The sequence below is a fragment of the Macrobrachium rosenbergii genome, chromosome 28, assembly GCF_040412425.1.
Source record: "Macrobrachium rosenbergii isolate ZJJX-2024 chromosome 28, ASM4041242v1, whole genome shotgun sequence".
NCBI classification, from domain to species: Eukaryota; Metazoa; Arthropoda; class Malacostraca; order Decapoda; family Palaemonidae; genus Macrobrachium; species Macrobrachium rosenbergii.
The window spans coordinates 8,374,118-8,390,367 of record NC_089768.1 but is presented as its reverse complement, the minus strand read 5'-3'; the positions used below and the strand labels follow the sequence as shown (position 1 = coordinate 8,390,367).

Here is a 16,250-nt window from a genome sequence, read left to right as displayed (position 1 = left end):
AATTTCAGATAAGGGATTGTAAACCTGTACACCAAAACATTTTTCATGAATATGACCATGCATCTTTTATTCATTAAATATGGTAATTAAATTCCTGCAGCAATCCATTTCTAATAAAATGCAGCCTTACATTTAACCTTCAACCTCATCTAGATGTCTTCCATACATCCGGCAAGTTACAGAACATATACATGCACCACCACCCTCAGAAAAGATAGAAAAAAAAAAAAAAAGTCAAACAGAAATGATACTATTGAACCCATAACTATCAAAAAACTATAGCTAAAACTGTAATAAGAATATGTATTTATCAGGTGTCATAAAATATTCCAGGTGACAGGAGATAAGTTTTTGGTACTTCCAAGGTAATAATCTTACAAAGAAATTTCTTAAAAAACTTGACATACAAATGATACCCATGATTCAGAAACGAAAAGCTACAACCAAAACTCAGGAATATAGCAAGTGGATCGGTGGTCAATGGAATACAGAAGAGAGAAAAATATAAAATAAAGCATTAATTTTTTGTGTGGTTGTATAAGAAAAATGGTAGTTAGTAGTTGAATTTGTCCTACCTGTTGCCTCCGTAGCCACTCTCACCCTCCATCCTCGGCCGCTTCATGGGAGGGCCGCCATAAGAACCACGCGAAGCCCTACAAAAAAACCGCAACCAACTAAGTTACCTACTCCTTTGATTACACCCACAAAAACTGTTGTGCTGATTCCTAATCTGTTCCATTATTCCTCATATAGAAACAATAATTATACTGATTTTAAAGAAATTCCCATGTCCCACAGACACAAACCTCTTAAATTTACTTATGCTTTAACACCTGGCTAAGGGCAAACAACTTGAGTGCTGAATATCTGCTTGAATTATTACTATTATCATTATTATATTCAGAAGTTGAACCCCACTCACATGGAACAAGCCCACAGGGGCCACTGACTTGAAATTCAAGCTTTCAATGAATATATAATGTCCATTCTTGAAATTCAAGCTTTCAATGAATATATAATATCCATTCTTGAAATTCAAGCTTCCAATGAATATGGTGTTCATTCGAAAGTAACAGAAGGTAATGGAAAATACATAAAGAGGAAATCAGTTGTTAGAAAACCAGATATATTAACAAATGAATAAATAAATAAAAATGTAAGTAAACTATTAAAATACAAGGTGAGTTGTATTAGGGAAGTAATGCATTGCATCTCTGCTTGAACTTCTGAAGTTCCAATTGCATGACATCCTCTGCGGGGCTGTCCCACAGTCCAATGGCGTGAGGAATAAAAGACCTCTGGAACTGAGATGTTCAACAGCGAGGCATATTTACTGCATATTAGTACTGCTGTTCAACGAATCTGTTGCTCTCGGCGAGAAAAGGGGGGATCAGGGATCAGTAGTGAATTTGAAATATCTCTGTTAAAATACAACTTATGAAAAATTGACAAACAAGAGACCATCAGTCAATGGTCCACATCATAACTGTTAATATTAGGAAACAGAAACCTATCACCACAAACCACTCCATCTAAAAGAATTAATCTCTGGCAGAAGAACAGTATTCTAGTAAAGGAAGGACAAATGACCTAAAACATGTTGCACTGATTTTCTCAATGTTATAAATATATGAGGCCTTGAGAACAATACCTAACTTTCATGTGGCATTTGCTGAAACTTTCATTAGATGTTTCTCAAAAGTAAGATGCGAGTCAAATGTTACACCTAGAATAGTCAAAGCTCCACACTCATCCATCAGAATCCCATCCATTTAAGGGAAGGATGGGGTGGAAAATGTGTGTGGTATGCTAATCAATAGCATTTTCATTTTACTGGAGTTCAGCCTCATACTCAACCAACTACATCATTCACTGATCCAGTCCATGTCCCAATTGGGGATGAGGGCAGCTTGATTTCTCATAAGTGGAGATTTTACTACAACCACATGTGTTTCATCACTGGCATACTGAACAATCTTGTTTTCCAAGCCAACAACCATATCACCCTTATACACTAAAAATAACAGTGGACCAAGAACACTACCCAGTGGAACTCCGGGCGCAATAGGTCTTGGTTCAGTAAAGATCCCATCAACAGCAACTCGCTGCTGCCTGCCTGTAAGGAAATCTTACACATATCTACCCACTCCAAGATTCTCAAGTTATAAAATCTATTTGACTTACTCTGCACTCGAAACCCTCAACAAGGTTCTCCTGCACATGGCGTATCTAGTGTAAAAGAGCACCGCAGGTACCTAACTGCTTCCTATATGCATACTGACTATAAGCTAACAATCCTTCGGATTCCACATACTTATATAGTGGCTTAAAAATAGGTTTTCTGCAACTTTGGAGAGCACAGGGAGAATAGAAACTGGCCTGTAATTGCAGTCTGCAGATATGCCATTCTTTGGAAGAGGCACTGTATTACTAAGCTTGCGCTCATCTAGTTGGGGGGTTATCTCAGGAAGACTGGGTGGATAACATATGATCAAAGCTCCAAAACCTCTTGGATTATCTTACTGCCTGTATATCACAGCCTTGCACTGTCTTGGGCTTGAGTTCTTTCTTTTAAGGTATAATCCAGCCCAGTTTACAATTATTACATCTTTTGGCTTGTTCTATACGCTATTACACACATCAAGAATAATAAATTCCATTATAAAGCCCAAGACATTCACATATGTTAAGTTTACAGCAGTTTGGCACCTAGAGTACTGAGCTACATACGTTCTCACAAAAACAGTATATCTAATACTGTACTTGTGTAAATTTCACACATATTACATATGAATATCTGATTAGGTATGCGTGAAAATGTTTAATTCTTTTGAAATCATTTTGAACACAATTTCATCTCTGAATTCTAGAAATCTTTCAAAATTACATTCAGTAAGCTCAAACTGACAATTTTTTGACCTGGGATCTGATTAAAAATATATATCCTTGACTAAAAATACAATTATCTGAATACTAAACCATTACTGTTACACAGCCTATTCAAGCACCTACGGAAATCCTCCACTTCAAATTTTGGCAGAAAGATGAAGAATAAGACCTGTTACTCTTAGTATGTTAATGCATTCACATATGGTTCCCAATTTTGTGTTGTATGAGTGTAGATGAAACAAAACAGAGGGATTTGGAGGCAGGTTACTAAGGTTAAAAATGAAAAATTTTTGCTTCTAAAAAATCATATTTGTTTCATTACAAGCCCAATGATTTTACAAAGCCTAAATAACATGTAAGTGGGGGGAGTTACAGAGCCAGTTAATATATGAATGATGGAAATCTGAAAACTTATTTTTTTTTTTTTTTACAGCTGGGTGTGGCATGTGGAAGCATTATATCAACATTTTTTTTTATATTTTCATGGTTATGGAGGAATTCCCACAACAATTACCACAAACTGAAAAATATGACATGTAGTTGGTCATTTCAATATATTGTTCACTAAAATAAATTACTATACCTCTTTCCCCAGTAACATTCTGGCAGAGCTCAGTAGCTCTGAAATCTTGGTCCAAGTAACACTGATGTATCTGCCCACAGCCAAGCTGCTCCAACTTTAGAATTTCATATCTCAAACCATAAACATATAACTTTAAAAATATTTCTCCATTTTCCCCTTCATATTTCATACATAATAGGCCTGTCTACCCAAATGACAATATATGCTGTTTGTATTTATATCAGAAAGGACTGAAACTTGGAAGATAATAATTAATAATATTTCAACATGTTAATTCAACTTTGAAGGGGGGCATACATTTAATTTTTTTATTTTTACTTTTTGAAAGTGATGAAAAACAACAAGGCCACAACAGATATTAAGGCCTAATACTTATAAGCAGTGTATATTGTCCTTCATTCCAGGTATAAATACTATAGTCAAATCCCAAACCATACAAGATTTTCAACTTGAACCCAGTCATCCCCTTTAAGCAAGCTGCTGGAAGGTAACAGCACTGGTCAGGAGCCATCAAGTATCCAAAAATGTACGGACTCATAACTCTTGGTAGAACTAGGACAAAAGAAATTATAGAAAAAAGATATCGATTGCCCAGATTATATACTGAGGAATGAGACGGACTGAAACCTAGACCTGCAGTTCAGGCTGACAGTGGAAAAGACAGAAGAGAGTGGGGAGAATTCTTTCACATCCGATCCGAGAAAGGGAAAAACTTGTGTAAAAACATTTATAATCATCTGTGATTGAATAATCAATCTCCCTATCCCTTTATTGTACTTGTTCCTTCTCTTCACTTGCAATATCAGCACCTAATGCTGCACATTTACAGGCTTTACCTTCTCTTACTTCCTAATGACAGACATTCTTTGGAAGTTTGAATTTCAATTCAATGGCCCCTGTGGGCTTGTTCCATATGAATAGGGTTCAACTTCTGAATACTAATAATAATATAGTGACAATAAGCCATTCATAAAATATAAAACAACTGTTTCACAAGCTTATGAAGCACAACACAATACCTCAATTAGGTGTCACTAACTCAAGGACCCAGATACATGCTAAGAGTGTTACACTGTAACCTTTGATGTTGGAAATGGACTATTTCTGAAACCAGGAAAAAAAAAAAAAGAGAATTTGGCTATTATCATAACAGGGGCAACTGGTTAGATTAAGACTCCATTCAATATGCCAACTTGTAAACTGAACCCACTCTCTCCAAGCACGAAGTTGCGACTATTCAAACTAATTGCAAAACCGGCATAAATGACTATTTTCATAAACGTCCTCCAAAACAACAAGCTCCTGGAACTGTCTGTCACTGTGGCCATGAACCATTCCAACAGAGGCCACAGTGAAGCTAACAGAATTAACCTTTTACTCTTTGACTTGCAGCTTTACTACTACTAGCAAAAAGGAGATACAAACCAGTCTATTATTCCAAATCTGCATCATCCTACCTATCCCCCATGACACTGGTTACCTAGGCAGAGCAGAATGCAAATAGCTTATTGTTCTAAGTTATGGTGAAGACGGTGAACAAGATTGCACCTTACATCTTTCACAGTACACAGCAGATTTCAGTGTTTGGTGACCATTTTGTTGGAAAAATTTGCTACTTTCTGCTGCTGTGATGATGTGAGCTCCTAGGATAAATCTCAATTCCATCAACACGTGATCTTTAACCAGGACAAAGAGCCTCAAAATAAGTGTGTAATATTCCAGATACATTATAGCTGTGGTGTTGCTCGGTATAATGCTAGGCATTTCAAGGTAGTTAAATGAATTTTCTCCCACAGGCACCAACCTCCCACCATCTAGAATGAATTTACTATGAAACTTAGGGTATAAAGCCAAGCACTGGTGCATTTTCAGGCATTCAGCCCTTTATGGTATGCCTATAAAGAGGTCAAATTCAAGTAAGTAAGGCTCAAAATCAATTAATAACAGTTTATATAAATTTTCATAATAAAAGTTATTATTTAGATACTTACTTACTGTTAAAGACAGCCTATATCTTCCCCACCGATAGGCGAGCTGGCATTCAGACAAAAGATTGAGTGGCTGTCTGCTCCGATAACTGTCTTGTACACCTTTTTCCACCATGTATATTTTGAATGTTTTAGCTCGTGTCAGAAATCTCCTTGACAGCCCACCAACTTATGGGGAAGCTAGGTGAAAATTTATATTTGGGATGGATCTTACCTACTGTTCAAGTTAGCTGATTACCACACTGAGAAGAGGATGGTGGGTAGTGCAGCTAGACAAAATCTGCAAAGCCAGCGGAGCTAAAGATTTCTTACATGAAGGCCATACGTTCTTACCTGATCTGGAATCCTTTCTGGATCTTATAGCTGCCACAAGTTAAGATTCCATTCAGGTTAGCAAGGCTCTCATAAGTGTGCAGCGAAGAGCAGCCTTGTGGAGAAAACCGCCTTAATTCAGCCAGAATGAAACGTAAGCCACGTGAGGGGACCCCTGTGCTGGGGTCCAAAAGCCATATACAACAACAGTCAACTAAAAGTAAATACTACTCCTATGCAATATTTGTACCTTCATGCTCCCAAAATATCAAAACCCAGGATTTAAAAGAGCCTAAAAGACTGCTCTTTCCTCATTTTAGGAAAACACTTTACCTGCTACTAGTAGCAGACTGAGGACTTTACTGTTTTCAGACATGATTCTGCATACTTAAGGTAGTGAGCGGCAAAAACAAAACTGCACTTCCATTGCACCACATTAACCAAATCTTCAAGCAACAAATTGTCATAAAACTAAATGAAGTTGTAACAGCTCTCACATTATGAATGTTTACCTTCAATAAAGGTAAAAGCTATAGAGCTAGTTCTCATGTGTCAGCCTAATTAAATTTACCAAAGAACCTTGTGTTCTCTGAGAAAGATGTTCTAGGTTTCTAATCCACAAAACAAATGGTTAACTTTGGCTCTTCCAGGCTTAATCTTTGACAAAGACACTCTAGGTTTTCTAAAAACAAAAGGTTTCCTTTGTGTAAAGAGGTTGAATCGGAATTCTTACAGTTCAAGGAAATACTTGCCTTAACATCATTCTAAGCTCTAAGGCAAAAAGATAATATAGCATCCCCTCCAGCAGTCTTAAGAGGAGAGTGTCTGCAATACATTTACTCTTTTAACTGCTGACAGTGCTAACAAAAAGTGTTCCATGGTAAATACTTCAATGGCAATCATTCCAGAGGCTCAAAAGGATCTACAGTAAAACTTCAGACCTGTCTAAATTCCAGAGAGATTGATACTGAGTTGTAGGGGCTTCAATCTCAACTGGTCTCAACACTTTAAGGTGGTGATCATTAGCCAGATCTAACTGCACGATGCAATACCGAGGAAAGCACTGAATGATAACCGTTTAAGTAAACAGCCAAGAACTCTTACCATATCTAAGCAGAGAATCTCTGATGTCTACAGGGGTACAGGTGCTGAAAATTCCTCAAGGAACCCACAGCAATACACAAAAAACTGCTTCTGATACAAAGCCACCACTGGAATTCAGTAGTTTAAGTCAATTTCTCCTCAATGGAATGAATGAGACGACTAACAAGAGGGCTAGAAAGTCTGAAAATCATTCCCTCTGAGGCTACTAGGACTCTACAGGAATCATTAAGCAATTCTCAAACTCAAAATTTGTTTTATACTTACTTTAGAGTAAAGGAGGAAGGCATACGAGTCTTAGTCAGGCCATACAAGAAATGCATCTACTGCCCAAGCCTGGAGGCCCTCAAAGGAGTAGTAGTAGACTGGTTGTTCCTGATCATCCACATACTAATAAGTCCACAATTGAGTGCCCTCAAATTCCACAGTGACTGTTACTCTCTCGGATGTAATGACCACTCTGTAGGTATGTTTGTCCTTCCTGAATCCTTAATCGCCAAAAATACTGTCCTTCTGCAGAATGAACTAGTGAACCAATATCATGTTGTTCACTGCACTCAAAAAAGGCAGTCTTTCAGCTATGAGTTACTTTTGTAAGGTTTACCAGGCGTAGTGTTGATCATTCTATGGTACACTGTAAGTCAGAGTAACAACACTTGTTATAATACTTTGTTTTGTGTTACAAGACAGAGGGGAAAAAAAAGAAAACCTAGACGTACATTTAAGAATAAAAATAGTCAACTCTTAATTTCTGCGTCCTTCCTACAGAACCTGGTGATAATGATGGTCCTGGATTACTTACAAGTTTAATGGATGTTTGCTGTAATCTGTTATGCTGAAGCTGTACTGTAATTATGCTTGAGTATTCTGACAAATTCTCCAGTGAGGCCATGTCTCCTAACAAAGAAAGCCATTACTGAGTAGGAAGCTTCCTAGGGGCTAAAATTCTTTGAGAAGCATGAAGTGCCTATTCATTTTCTGACACACACGCCTGCAAATTGCAAAAGTATACCCCAATCACCAAATATGAACGTACTAAGAAGTTGTGAAAGTCAACTAAAAATCATAATGAAGAGACTCGAGTCAGGTGAAGCAACAGATCCTTGGCCTTTGGAATGCTGTCAATAGAGTTGGCCAACTTGAGCCAGTTTACTCTGTAGAAAAGATTTTTTGCTCATAAAAGTCAACACCAGCTGCCTATGGGAAACAAATTCCTTGTAAATACTTACAGAGGTATTGTACACAAGTCAAAAGAAAGCACCTTAAGAGTGTAATATCATCTCCGCAAATACAGAGAAAGTCACTAAAACCATGCTCGAACTGCAAATACAGAGAGTCACTAAAACCACGCTCGAAAAAACCAAAAAGCATGGGGACACGCACATAAAGTTGTTTTCTCAATATGTCCAACAATTGGCGCCAATCTCCGGTTGCTTATGGCACTAGGAAAAAGTCGGAGGTAAAATCTCAGTGAATTACCAACACCTGCTCCATTGCATTCTCTCTAATTACAATCTCTGACTGAAGAACAAGATACTCCTCTGCTGGAGAAGACACAAAGGAACAGCTATAGGAGACTAAACCAGTGGAGGGGAAACCCAAAAGGAATCATAACTCTCCTTCAGTACTTCCACTACTTTAGGTTCTGCTCCCAAGTCTCTCTAAGCATGTCAGGAGGCCTGCAATTGGCCTCCTACCAGAGCCTAAGGGCTGAACATATCTCCAAAGGTATAAAGTACAACTTGTACCAATATGTTGTCCCTTAATGCCTTGAAAAGAGTCAGGCTTAGAAGGTGACCCAAAGGAGAAACCATAACAGCTGCCATCTCCTATGAAAAATATGCCTTTTATGACAGATAGGAGCATAAGTGTTCTTAATTCTTCCACACTGAGTTAGTATAAGCATGACAACACTTGCCTGCAGAGTCAGAAACGGGTCTGACTGCTGAAGCTAAAAACTAACTCTCTTTCTCATTAAAATCCTGTTAACGCCAAAAACACTAAAGCTGGTACCATAAACTCCTTAAGCTGGTGCCACAAACACACTAAGTTGGCACATATTAGAAGCAATTAAATGAGCAAAAGTTCAGTATAAGATCAAATCTTCAATAATCTAAACAGAGACCTGGACAACAAAATTCCATCTTGGCATGTCCAAAGCATATGTAAGTCTTGAGTTCCTCTCTTCAAAGGAATGAGACAAAGAAAACCGAATATTCTACCAAAGATGGCTCAATTACCAATAAAGCGCCTGTATCATAAGAGGCTTTTTTGCGGCAGAGTGCGAGAAAACTTACAAAACACACTCTAATTGAAACAAAGTTTGATTTATCATTCTCCAAATACTTAATGAGCACTGAAATACTCTATAAGCGAGACCTATTCTCACTAAATGAGGAGATAGCATAGCGCAATGCTCCAGCAAATACCTACAACCCAAAGGAGATTCCTCTGATTCAAAATCATCTTCCGCCAGAGGGCGACAGGAAGCAACAGCAGCTGAGTACCCATAATGAATCCACAACTCGACGAAAGGAAGACAGGGAAATGGAGTCCGAAATGACTCACCTGAGTCGACACAAGTCAGCTGAGGAAAAGAAAACGATGCACCACAGAAAATACGAAATGTTGGGAGGTGGGGGGAAGAGTAGTTATGACTCCCCTGCCTTGTCCAAAAGCGACTCGAGACTCCAAAGCATTCCCATAAAACACATCCTTAGAAAGCTAAATAGCTGGAATATCTAGCTTGGGAACAACAGATGATGCTGTAACCTTGGTTGGACTGGAGAGAGTAAATTAATTGATGCAGTACAGTTTCACCAATAGCCAAAGAAAAAGCATGTAAAGAACATTTTGAAGAGAAAGAGGAGTAACAGACAAGGATTTAGAATGAGCAGTACTCAACATGTATTAGAGATTGGTTTAGCAATCAACTGAGTCGACTAACATCAGAATAAGTGCAACTCACTACAGACATTATTATTAAAATACCACTGTCTATAGCCAATGATGGTAAAAGTTGCATATGTTGCGAAGATTAAAGTTTACCAAAACGATCTTTAGGATCAAACATTAAATGAGACTCGGTGTGTAAAAAATGAGATGCAGGTGACGGAGGGCACAGAACCACATCATGCTGAGAATCAACCCAGTTCCCTGGCAGCGGACTCTTCCAACTGTCGCAGGCCAGTCCCTGATTCCAGTGGGAGACATCCTAAGAAAAATAAATGTACAGTACCATGATAGCAGCACAGGAAAAACCATGAAATACCAACAAGTACCTATACACATTGGCAGCCCTTCGTTAGCTGAGTCGGTAGAGCTTCGGACTGTTCAATTTCCCCAGCCGGCTGATGAAGAGTTAGAGGAATTTATTTCTGGTGATAGAAATTCATTTCTCGCTATAATGTAGTTCGGATTCCACAATAAGCTGTAGGTCCCATTGCTAAGTAACCAATTGGTTCTTAGCCACGTAAATTAAGTCTAATCCTTCGGGCCATCCCTAGGAGAGCTGTTAATCAGCTCAGTGGTCTGGTAAAACTAAGGTATACTTAACTTATACACACTGGCAGGAAAAAAAATTCAAGAGCTAAACCATTCGAAACACCTGGTGGAGAATAGGTGTACTAGACAGTCAGCCATGCAGCCATTTGGCTTTTGTTTGAATGCCAACCCACCTATCGTTGCAGAGATATAAGCTATCTTTGACAGTAGGTAAGATTCGTCACAAATCATTAAAATTTAAAGAAAAACCAATTTTTCTGAAAAAACTACATTATCAATACTATCCTCGCCCCCCCCATACCTCACTCATTCATGAGCCATGCACTCGAGTGTATCTTCTCTCTTGATTAAAAAAAAAAAAAAAAAAAAAAAAAAAAAAAAAAAAAGTCACCAAAAATGTTTCACTGTCAAGGCTGATGACATCCCACCGCCTAGATGTGAAGGAGATGAGCGCACCAACCAAGGATCAATTCATCCAGAAACACCAACATTACTGGAGTAAGAAGAACGAGCAGGATGCCCTTCAAATTATGTCCCTACCACAGATCTGCAAAATCTTACCTAAAATCAGAATTGGGCAATCTTCAAGCATGGTCAAGGTTGAGCAGAATCCAGAAAGCTTAAATTCAAGGAATTGGAACAAACTGGCTACCAAGAATCAGTTACCCTTAAAAAAAAAAAAAAAAAAAAAAAAAAAGCACCCCTTTGGAACTTTCACATTTTGGAACGGAGAAGAAAGTTTCTGCAAACGTGCTGAATTATTGCTGATAACTTCTCAATTCTATTGCCAATAGTAAGTACTAACTCCTTCCTCATGTCAAGTCCTGGTAGTGAGATGTTTTTCAGCAACAGCAGGAGTGCAGCAATTGGGACAGCTCTGACACAACAGCTCGAGCAACAGTGATAGCTGAAATTGGTTTCACTGGCAGGGAATAGGCATATGTATACTATGGCCCAGGAACTGAAGGAGAGAAAGCTAAGCACTGTATTGAAAGAATTCACACACGGAAGACACAAGCAAGGCCCACAAATGGGACTGAATTGTAGAATTAACCTGCTGGCAGAACTTGGACACGAGAGGAGATTCCATATAGTTATTACAGCCCATCATATTGAAGACTGGGGAAGACAAGAGAGAGCCCAGAAAGAGGTGGCGCAGACACCAGTGATGGCAAGGAAGGAGGCCAGAGGTGAGAGTGAACACCCTTTGCACCAGTTGGGGAGCAAGCCTGGATCATGGCAGCAATAACATAATGACAAGACTTACAACACATGTTGCAGCTCAAGTCACAGGTTAGAACCCAATCTCCTTTATATTTAAAGAAACATCAAACTGGCGCTGCCAACGAATGTGGCTGGGAGAACCCAGATGAAGAAGTATCTGCTTCAGTCTCCATGAAACTAAGCTTGTGAGGCCCCTCTCTGCGAAAATATAATACTGCTCATGTCTTCCTTCCAAGTCTGCTGCAGGGAGCATGTCTGACCAAAAGCTAGACGGACACAGATGATGAGGGTCTTGATCTATCGAAAATATGAATGTGCTGCAAACCCCCTCAGTAGGACCTTGGTAAGACTGCTAAGGAATATTGAGACTTCCCAAGCAAAGGGTAAACAATTAGCCTGAACAAAAAATTATGCCCAGTACCAAAACTGAACACTTACAATCCAGACTTACCAATACTGTGCCAAAAGAAGAAAAAATTCACCGTATGATGACTGTAAATCACAATAAGTCAATTCCTTGGATATCGAAAATGAAAAACAGGTAACAACAACTGACCACTCTCATCAGAGACCTACAGCTTACCGAGAACAAGAGAAATACTATAATACATGTAATATAAGAAATGGTAAACATTGCTGTTGGCAAAGGCAACCCTTGAAAAACTGGCAAAACTGGCTATGTTCACACAAATATGTCCCCCCAAAATGTGCAGAACAGAGGATTCAGCAAGGGATTTTTTGGATCCTGACTGATATGACTAGGATATCCCACACATATAAGGCAATATATGATTCATGAGATTATGAAATCTAAATTGTCCTCACATCAAGGAATATGGGTACAATAACTGATGGGAGATCGTCATGCATACAAAATATATATGAGAGAGAGAGAGAGAGAGAGAGAGAGAGAGAGAGAGAGAGAGAGAGAGAGAGAGAGAGAGAGAGAGAGAGAGAGAGAGAGAGAGAGAGAGAGAGAGAGAGAGAGAGAGAGAGAGAGAGAGAGAGAGAGAGAGAGAGAGAGAGAGAGAATTATTTAGTTAGTTAAACCAGCCTATTAAATCAAAGTCACTGCTATTTAATCTCTTATTGAAAATAATCATCTTCCCATTACTGTTTACTTTACAAAACACCTTACAATTAATGTAGCCAAAGGAATTCTGAGACTAAATACAAGTTTAACCAAAATAAACTATGAAATAGTTTCTTCTGATTGTCTAGAGTACAGTATTTGACAAGTATACTAACACTGGCCTAACTTTTTGAAAGATATACAAGTGTTTTGAAGAGCTGCTCATAGTTTTGGTAAAACAAGTGTCTATATATATAATCTTATTTATAAACGCATTTACTTGGATATAAACAAATTTAGACTATTGGTGAAAACGTCGAGTTCGAAATTTTTCCTGGCTTAGCATTAACAAGAATCAATCTAGAATTACACTCCATACTGAACCAAACCAACAGACGATGCAGCTCAGGCCAAATGAAATTTAAATTTCATAGTTTTTAACTTTTGAAAATTATTTCACAAGTGCATACTGAATCTTAAATTTCAAAGTTATTAGCTTTAGAAAATTATTTCAAAAGTGCACTGAATCAACAAATGATGCAGCTCAGACCTAATGAAAATAAATTTCATATATATCAACTTCCAAAAATTTCAAGTTAACTGCTAAACTATCCAAGTTTACAGTGGTTCATCTGCATGCTGACGATCACAGGTCAGTAATAAACCTTAGACAAGGATGAAATATTATGAATCAAATTCTGACGCTAGAACAAAAACCACATCAACAGTCCTCTAGACAGATTTATCTGGAGTTACAACTATATCTGACTGAACAGATAGCCAGCACTCAAGTGTATCTACCCTTAACTGGGTGTTACTACAAGTAAAATAAAGAGGTCTTCAATTAAATGGACAAAATCTCTCCGGTGTTGAATTACTAAACTTTTACGACAAACATCAAATCTACATCTTCAAGAAATGGCTTAGATAGGTGCCAATAAAGAACATGCAAATAATGTTTACTTTCCCTGCACATCATGCTGGGAGCAGTTCCCAAAATTAGGCAGCGCTAGAAAACTGTCAGTTGCCAGCAGTAGTAACTAATCCATGAATGAACAATGCAGAGCAAGGGAAGAAGCTAAGCTTAAGGGCAAAAACGTTTCCTCATACATAGTAACAAAAACAGGGAGCAAATAATATATCTCTTTTTCTATTACCCTTTTCCCAACCCAAAACATGCCTCCTAAAGTACGTGAACGTATCTGGTCACCTACCCTCGCTTTTGATAGCCACCTTCAAAATCACCACGTCCACGTCCTCTTGGTGCTCCACGACTTGTGGGTGCGCCACGACCTGATGGTGCTCCACGTCCTCTGTAGACACCTCCTTCGCCACCACCATAATTACCACGTGGACCACCAGATCCTCTCCCACGGAATCCACCTCTTGATGGACCGTAAGAACTTCCACGGAACCCACCTCTCATATTTCCTCGGAAACCACCTCTGTATCCATCAGGAGCACCACTAGAAGCAAGAAAAAAGTTCATATGAAAAGTCTGACAATGCATCTCTAAAGATAAAACAACATCGTTTTAATTAAGAGGAAATTAATGATACTCACCGTCCACCACGGAAATTTCCTCGGCCACGAAAGCCACCACGCATTGGGCCACTGTAATAAAAGAAGGAGTTCGTCACATTTTGCAGAACAGAAGGATCCACTGCTAAAATAAATTTAAAAGTTACACATGCAGCAACAGTGAATCAAAACAAATCTTATAAAAAAGTAATGATAATGTATTTTTTTTAAAGGGTTTTCTGGCACTCAGCTTGCAGTTCCACAGACCCTATTGTCTGGAAAATCAGAAGACACGAAATAGCAATGTGGCATACTACAGGAATTACCCTTTCATGAAAAAATACATTACAAAAACCTTACATAAAATGGCAACAATTTACTCTAATGGACTAAAGCACAGCTGTATCATCATTACCTAAAATTAACCACAATTGCACTGACTGCAGGTGAAACATGACAAAATACACAAGTGGTTCCTTGAAATAAATCATTAAATATTTCTACTCTCAACAATAATCAGCACATTTTCACAATATCCAAACCTAAAGTCTTGCAAGTGAACGCACCTTCGGCAAAAGTTGGTGTGGTCATTGAAGCTTGGTAACAAGGCAGTTAATTATTGGAATGTAGGTACATATCTGCTCACTCCTTTGGTGGACGGTTTTGTTTCGTGTAATAAGCCTGGCACTTTTCGGTAGGAAACAGAACATCCTGACACACAAAACAACAGGCTGTTAGGGCTTCGCACCAGTGTCAGTTTTACCGTGTCAAACCATACTCTAGGAAAGTACAGGAGATTTCTGTCTTTCCTGTTTAGACTAGGGGATATCAAGACCAATAGGTAGCAGTATCATCAGCTATTAATCATACAAATCTACATCTTGGCAGCCTTCATGAACATGAGTTGGCACGTCTGCTGTTAGGAAGGAAGTGAAAAAGAGATCTAGCATCAATGCTTTTCTTAAGCCCTAGGCTAGATGCAAACTAGTCCAAAAAGCACTAGAAAAGCTACACAACAGCCTGGAACAACTACCAGTGGACCAAGGAATAGAGTCCTGGGGTTTAAAGGTATCAACTTGAAGAACAATGATGGAGGCCTGGAGGCCTAAAGTCAGGTTGCTTCTGTGAGTGGTGGGTTAATGTGGCTTTTCCTTAGCAACATTCTCTTCGTGTGACATCCCTGCCTTCAAAGTTGTAAAAGAGACTCTAGCCCTGGCAGGCCACTCTTATGGGAGGACACTCCAAAATCAAACCCCCAGATGGGTGGGGACCTTTAGCCTTGGTAGGCAACCCTTCTGAGACAGTTACTCTGAATACAAACCTTGTTCTCCAAACTCGGACTGTGCCATAGCCATTGTACCATGGTCTTGGGTTTGAGTTCCCCTGCTTGAGGGTACAATCAGGTATTTTTCTCTGTTCTATTCACTTTTTTTTTTTTTTTTTTTTTGAAAAATGTGTAGGACAGGCTGATGAGAAAGCAAAAGTGGCTTGGTGGATTATCAGGGAAGTGCCTTTTCCTTTAGCTAATCTTTTCCTTCTCAGCTTCTCATAATTTCTAAATCCACCCTGATAGCCAGTTGTTGTGGCAAACCTGGCAGTTTTTTTTTCCTTACAAGGCATCCCAGCTCCACCTTGTCAACCCATTGCTTCCAGCGCCTTTTTAATGACGCATGGTCAGTTTTAACCATCCTTTTAATGAGATTACTGTAAACAACATAAATACTGTTCTTACTAATTGTATTGTTTGTTGTTCTCTTGATTTTCACCATGTTGCTATTATGAACCTATTAATTAGATTTGCTTCTAACTTTATGTTGTCAATTTGAATTCTTTTGGGCAATACTGAACTTGTTACCCAATACTGTAAGAAGAATTGCCAAGTACTTTACTCAAATATTTGATGCTTATTGTCAAATTTTCTTGATCTCCAGAGTTGTACCCATAACTACAATTTGATGTTTTTATCTGAGACACTTGTAAATGGTAATGTTACAAGTCTAAGGTTGAATTATTAATCCTAAGGTTTGAAGGCCGACTTTATTTAACACTGTAACAT

At 38.5% G+C, this 16,250-nt stretch overlaps 1 protein-coding gene across 11 annotated transcripts in view; it reads right to left on the bottom strand.

Annotated features, from left to right (window-relative positions):
• The window catches only part of LOC136854014 (uncharacterized), a 40,945-nt gene that overhangs the window by 14,286 nt on the left and 10,409 nt on the right, over window positions 1-16,250 (bottom strand). For 4 of the 11 annotated variants that reach the window (XM_067129996.1, XM_067129995.1, XM_067129993.1 and 1 more), the window contains exons 3-5: window positions 14,237-14,287; window positions 13,888-14,139; window positions 576-653 (exon numbers count right to left, since the gene is read on the bottom strand). In XM_067129996.1, coding sequence (XP_066986097.1) covers window positions 576-653; window positions 13,888-14,139; window positions 14,237-14,287 — 381 coding nt within the window. The remainder of the gene's footprint in view (window positions 1-575; window positions 654-13,887; window positions 14,140-14,236; window positions 14,288-16,250) is intronic. The other 7 variants (XM_067130003.1, XM_067129999.1, XM_067130002.1 and 4 more) reach the window with 3 other exon arrangements.